General features: G+C 46.3%; 1 protein-coding gene across 1 annotated transcript; it reads right to left on the reverse strand.

Moving 5' to 3' along the window:
• Nucleotides 1–2321: 2321 nt before the first annotated feature.
• Nucleotides 2322–4975, reverse strand: LOC147200574 (keratin, type I cytoskeletal 19-like). Its single transcript, XM_086119595.1, has 8 exons — nt 4463–4975; nt 4209–4291; nt 3960–4116; nt 3703–3864; nt 3498–3623; nt 2818–3038; nt 2704–2717; nt 2322–2617 (listed from the first exon to the last, which is right to left on the reverse strand). Exons 1-8 carry the CDS (start codon nt 4904–4906, stop codon nt 2568–2570), a joined length of 1257 nt encoding a protein of 418 aa, XP_085975721.1. The 5' UTR covers nt 4907–4975; the 3' UTR covers nt 2322–2567.
• Between the last annotated feature and the right edge of the window lie 765 nt (nt 4976–5740).

A 5740-nucleotide genomic window follows, 5' to 3' on the forward strand; every position in this document is an offset into this window, starting at 1 on the left:
CCCCATTAGATGTGGTGGCCATATTGGATGGGGCAAATTCCCAACAAAGGCAGAAGCCTCTCAGATCGGGAAATGCCACCTTTAGCTTCCATGTTTACTCCTTTTATATGTTAGTTTGATGTTTAGCCTTCTCAACTTGCCGTGCTCCTTCCAGCGGATGTAAAAATGCTGACGTTCAAAATTGTGGGCAAAACTGAAGCCTGATTGGTTATACTAAACTGAACTCTCCCATCGGTAACATAGTTTAAATTAACTTGGACAGAACTACTGATTCTGGAGGCCGTGGGTAGATTAGACTGACATGCCAATACACAGGCTGCAATGTGATTGGATTAAAAAAAGAAAAAGAAAAAGAACATCCACACACACATGCAGAAAGTAGTGCAGCCAAGAGAAACACTATGAAATAAAGATAACATAATGTTGAAAATAAATGAATGGTAGAATTTAGATTGTAAATGTACTTTGGTGCTTCTGATTTAGGCCAGCAAGTCTTTCTTTGCTGGCCCTGACGGTTCACCACTGGCTTGTAAGTGTTCATAATAAGAACAAAACGTTCAGTCTCACCACTGGCAACCATTCAAACTAAAGTTTGTCCAGTACTTTTCAACATTCTTGGCTCTGTTGCAAAGTCATCAGGATTAGGAAGAACCTGTTCATTAGGTCCTGCCGGGCTGCACGAGAATCTTATTTTCTGAATCAGCTTTGCAATATGTGGTATATTATTATAGCGAAAAACCAGTCGATTGTTTTAGGAGCTGGTAAAATGCCTCCACAGTCACATAGTGGGAACATTTAAGCTTAAGCAACTCTTGGTTCAATATCTTCCTCAAGGATATTTATTTTGACACGCTTGAAGGAAACAGGAGTCAAAACAGCAGTCTTCTGATTACAAGCCGGCCATTCACCTTTAATCTGCGGCACCATTACAGTACAAGCCTCCCCCATCACACCGAATAAAAACAGCTGCAGCTATACTCAGTTACACTCCGCGGAAAAGTAAGTGCAAAAACAATGTAATGCATTAGTGTGTAAGAATTGAGTCGAGCGTTGGACATGATTAAGTTCATGATCATTTTAACGACTTGGTATGTGCTCAGAGTGGACAACATGGATTTATTATGTTGCAAATAACACCCCAAAAAATGCAGATAGGAATTAGATGAGTCGAGCCACTTTAGGATATCAATTGTTGTCTTCCCCAGACATGCTCCATTATTACTTCAGAATAACAAAAAGAGACTTTGAAACATAGTTTTGAATTGTCGGCAACACATGCTCAGGTCGGTGAGCTCTATGCAAAACATTTCCTGCTTTTTTTTTTTATACTAAGACACATAATAGAAGGAAGTTCAGCATTTAAGTCAGAAAGGATGGAGTGAGCCTTTGACCTCCAAACTGGTGTTTTCTGTATACTTAACAGTTCACTCTTGACTCGTTCCGACACATCTTATCGTTTATGTTAAGGAAATATTTTGACATTGTTATCGCATTGGCTTTGGAACGTCTTTTACATAAACAATGTAATGTAACAGAGGTGCTGGAGACGGATCCAAATATGGGCCCGTAAAGCTTCTCAGTGGGGGTTGGGTTTTGCACTCCCACCCACTGTGTAATCTCTGTGTGTCCAAAGCAAACATTACACCATTGTTTGAGAAATGTGAACTCCTCATCGGCATTATGCTGCTTTTACTGCTGAACTGTGCTGACGGTAGCACGACAGCATGGCAGTTATATAGCGCACCTCATTTTCTTGTTCCTATTCCATTCAAACAGCTAAGATTATGTCCATGCAGTGATCAAGAGGCTTGGCCCAAGCACCCGCCCTCCCTTCCCCCGCCACCCTCTTCATAGCTTTTACACACCATCATAAATGGGTCCAAAGTGCAGCCCGGTACCAGATTTTAACAACGCCTGTCTTTGTTCAGTTTGTCCCTATTTGCATTCCCAGTCGGTGTGTCTATATTGAAGTATACGTGTTCTTGTCACTTAGGTAACAAGAGTTTATGTAACAGTGTTGACAGCCTCCAAGGCCTAGATTAGTCAGCCCTCAGGGTGTGTCTTCTGAGTAAATCGAGGGGTCACTTGCTCTGTTTAGTTTTCATCTCTCTTCAAGTTTCTGATCAGAGACGTTGAGGGCACCGAGTTTAACATGAATACGTTTGACCATTGTTCACCCTTTTCCTGACAACGCCGCCCTTGCGGAACACACATTTCCACCGCCCCCATTTCCCACCTCCCGCATTGTAACTCCGTTGCTATGACAACTGCATAAACAGAGCTGTCACGGCATTAAGATGAAGTCTCAAAAATGACACAGCTTGTATTCACCAGCAGGTTTATTGCTTAGACGGCGCATGCAAACACACACATACAGACATTTCTTCTATGCCGAGAACTTAAACGCAGCCTTCCGTCTCCTCTCAGTCTCAAGCCCAGCCTTCAACTTGCATTTTCTGTCAGTTCTTTTTTAATTTCACTTATCAGGTGTAACATCTTTTATTAGACAGTGTGTGTGCGTGTGTTTGCAACCATTTGTTGTCCTGCCAGGTGGCCCTTTTAGCCTTTTAGCTGGAAGTGCGCACAGTGGTGGTCGTGACTGTGGTCTTGCTGCTCCCTGTGAACAAGACAAAATCATGGCAGCGTTTCAAGTTTCCATGCGGTGATGTCATATATCCTTGCCTGGCATTAAGAATCACTTACCTGAACCAATTGGCCTGAATTGAGAAAGGAAAGAGAAAAGGAACAATGACTGGCCGGTTCAAAATGTATGTTCTCCAATATACGTTCCCTCCAAATATGTCTGTTTTCATCTACCTGGATTCCTCTGAGTCCAGTAGGCTCCTGTAGGTTGCAATCTCCTGCTCCAGCCTGGTCTTGATGTCCAGCAGCATCCTGTAGTCCTGGCCCTGCTGCTCAATGCTGGCGCGCATGTTGGCGAGTTCTGCCTCGAGCATGTTGATTGTGTTCTGGAAGCTGGCGAGCATGGCGCTGTAACGAGCATCTGTCTCTGCCAACGTGTTTTCCAGCGCCCCTTTCTGTAGAGGGTTACAACAAAAAGCGCATGTGTACTTGCACCACTGTCACACTGAATGTGAAAAATAACGCAGACCAGCCACACCCTGAATTGTATCTGACACTACGGCGATGTTTTCAACACTTAGTGTTTTTATTTAACGTCCTTTTTGACTCATTGCAAAAGTCCCAGGGGGACCTTCTTGAACTCCAGTGACCCGTGGTCTTACAAGACCATCGTGTTCTGCATTCCTTCCCTTTTCTTCAAGCTCTTTAGTGTCTACCAGAATCTGACCAGACTGTGAAATGTTTTCCTCTCCCAGTCCACCCCCTAATCTCCCCTCCCAAACGCATTCTTCTGTAAAGCCCTCCTTCCGCGCCCTTTATCACTGTCTCCTTTTCCCTGGACAAGAGAGGCATCTGGGAGGTTTTGCTCATATAAGGCGAGCTTGTGAGAAGGCCGTCTGGCTTTCATCTCTCACCATGCTGAGTTGGGACTGCAGCTCGATCTCCAGGCCCTGCAGCGTACGTCTTAGGTCCCCGATTTCTGTCTTGGACGTCTGGATGGTCTCTGTGCTGATGGTCACCTCCTTGGTCAAGGCGGCCGACTAGGGAGAGAAAAGCCCTCAGTCTAATTCAAAGTATCTGTATATGAGTTGGGGTTTTTCAAATGTAAAATTGTGTTACCTTCTCGTTAAACCAGGCTTCCTGGTCGCGGCGATGTTTATCTGTGATAGTTTCATACTGGGCGCGGATCTCCTCCAGGACTTTGTTGAGGTCCTGTTGGGGTGCGGCGTCAACCTCCACATTGACTGTGCCGGACAGCTGTGTTCGCATCGCTGCCAGCTCCTGAGTAGCACACCCGCCCACGAAAAAAAAGTTCGAATTTTAAACCTTTTCAGAGGGCGTTCTAACAAGAATTGCACTCGTGAAGAATATGGTACCTCTGCGTGGTTCTTCTTGAGGTAGGCCAGCTCATCTTGCAGACCCTCAATCTGCATCTCCAGGTCGGCTTTCGTCAGAGTGGTTTGGTCAAGCAGGCGGCGCAGGTTGGCAATGTCGGCTTCAACAGACTGCCGCATCATCAGCTCATGCTCAAACCTGATTTTGTCAAAGAAAGTGGAATGAACATGATGTTTGGAATATGAGCGCCGATTAAACGAAGCTATGCTAGCCAAGGTTCTTACACTTACTTGGTTCTGAAGTCATCAGCAGCCAGTTTGGAGTTGTCAATCTGGAGGAGGATGTTGGCATTGCCGATGGTGGCGGCCATGATCTAAATTGGAGTGCATTTGGAGAATTGGTCGGATGCGTTAGACAGCAGCTGTTTTCTACTTGATACAATCATACGTATGAGCCAAGTCGACATTTCTAAAACCTGTATCAGTTTTCCATGGTAATGATTAACAAGCGTGTAAACTTCTTGCATGGTGTTGACCCAGCCTACCTTGTCCTTCAGGTCATTGATAATGGCCCAGTAGTTGCTGTAGTCCCTGTCGGCCGCAGGCCCCTTCTGCTCGTAGTACTCTCTGATCTGCTTCTCCAGCTTGGCGTTGGCAGCCTCCAGAGAGCGCACCTTCTCCAGGTAGGAGGCCAGACGATCATTCAGGTTCTGCATGGTGGCCTTCTCGTTCAGCTGAATGGTGTTCTGGTCCAAAGCATTGGACAGGTCGAAGGAGGCCAAGCCGCCACCGTAGCCGCCGCCGTAGCCGCCGCCATAGCCGCCGCCGACCCCGGATGAAACAGTGCGCATGCTGGAAGAGGAGATGCGAGGACCTCTGAGGCTCAGTCCGGACAAGCTGTGAGCTTTGGGCGCAGCTCTGGATGAATAGCCGTAGCTCTGTCTGCTCATCGAGATGGGCCCGCCCGAGATGCTGTAGCTGGACTGCATGGCTGAGAGTCTTTCGAGAGAGGAGACGAGAGGAGTTGAGCCGCTTGAACCAGGAGTGGAGATGGGTAGCGGCAAGCCAGCTCCTGATATAGTGCTGGTCCTGGGGCGGGTCTGGCTGGTGGGAGGGAGGGGAGGAGGCGAGGGAAGGAGGGAGTTTTGCTCTGCCCTTCAACACAGCCACCATTTGTTTTTCTTTAAGGACCGATGGGTTTTTTTTTCCCTTTCCCACTATGAGGGCACTCTCATGGAATGTGTGAGTGTGTGTGTGTGTGTGTGTGTGTGTGTGTGTGTGTGTGTGTGTGTGTGTGTGTGTGTGTGTGTGTGTGTGTTGCTGCTTTTGTGTTCATGTTTGAGGGAGCTAGAGTTCTGTACAGGTGTGCGCGTGTGTGTGTGTGTGCGTGCGTGCGTGTGTGTGCGTGCGTGTGTGTGAGAGTGTCACTTTTAACATTTCTGCATGCTTATCTAAATACCTGCTAGTCTACTCTCATTCATACCAGTTTGAATGTTCACATGCAAATATGAAGTGACTCGCTGCTTTATTTTTTTTTGACGCGTGACAACTTTAACATCATCACTTAGCATGCAAGTTGTTCCTATCAAAAAACTATGGACTTATCCTCGCACTCTGTAGGAGGAGTGGACGTTTCATAACTGAACTTGTGGCGGTGACCTTATGGCCAACATTTAATTTAAAAAAAAAACAATACATATACAGTATATATATATATATTTTTCCCCCCTAGTTATTGACAAGCCCATGAGAAAGGAATCTGTGCCTCTATTGTTCACCATATCACGCTCGACATCCCCTCCCAGTTCCTGTGTGTGCGCTCG

Source organism: Hippocampus guttulatus, chromosome 9 (genome assembly GCF_054856545.1).
Source record: "Hippocampus guttulatus isolate MCC_2025c chromosome 9, RoL_Hgut_1.0, whole genome shotgun sequence".
NCBI lineage: Eukaryota > Metazoa > Chordata > Actinopteri > Syngnathiformes > Syngnathidae > Hippocampus > Hippocampus guttulatus.

Bases quoted from the DNA above. Each gene is read 5' to 3' on its own strand.
- LOC147200574 (XM_086119595.1), bottom strand. From the start codon at position 4,906: ATGCAGTCCAGCTACAGCATCTCGGGCGGGCCCATCTCGATGAGCAGA. The intron at 4,292-4,462 runs GTAGGCTGGGTC...ACTCCAATTTAG, and splicing joins TCAATGACCTGAAGGACAAG to ATCATGGCCGCCACCATCGG. The intron at 3,039-3,497 runs GTGAGAGATGAA...AACCCTCTACAG, and splicing joins TGCAGTCCCAACTCAGCATG to AAAGGGGCGCTGGAAAACAC.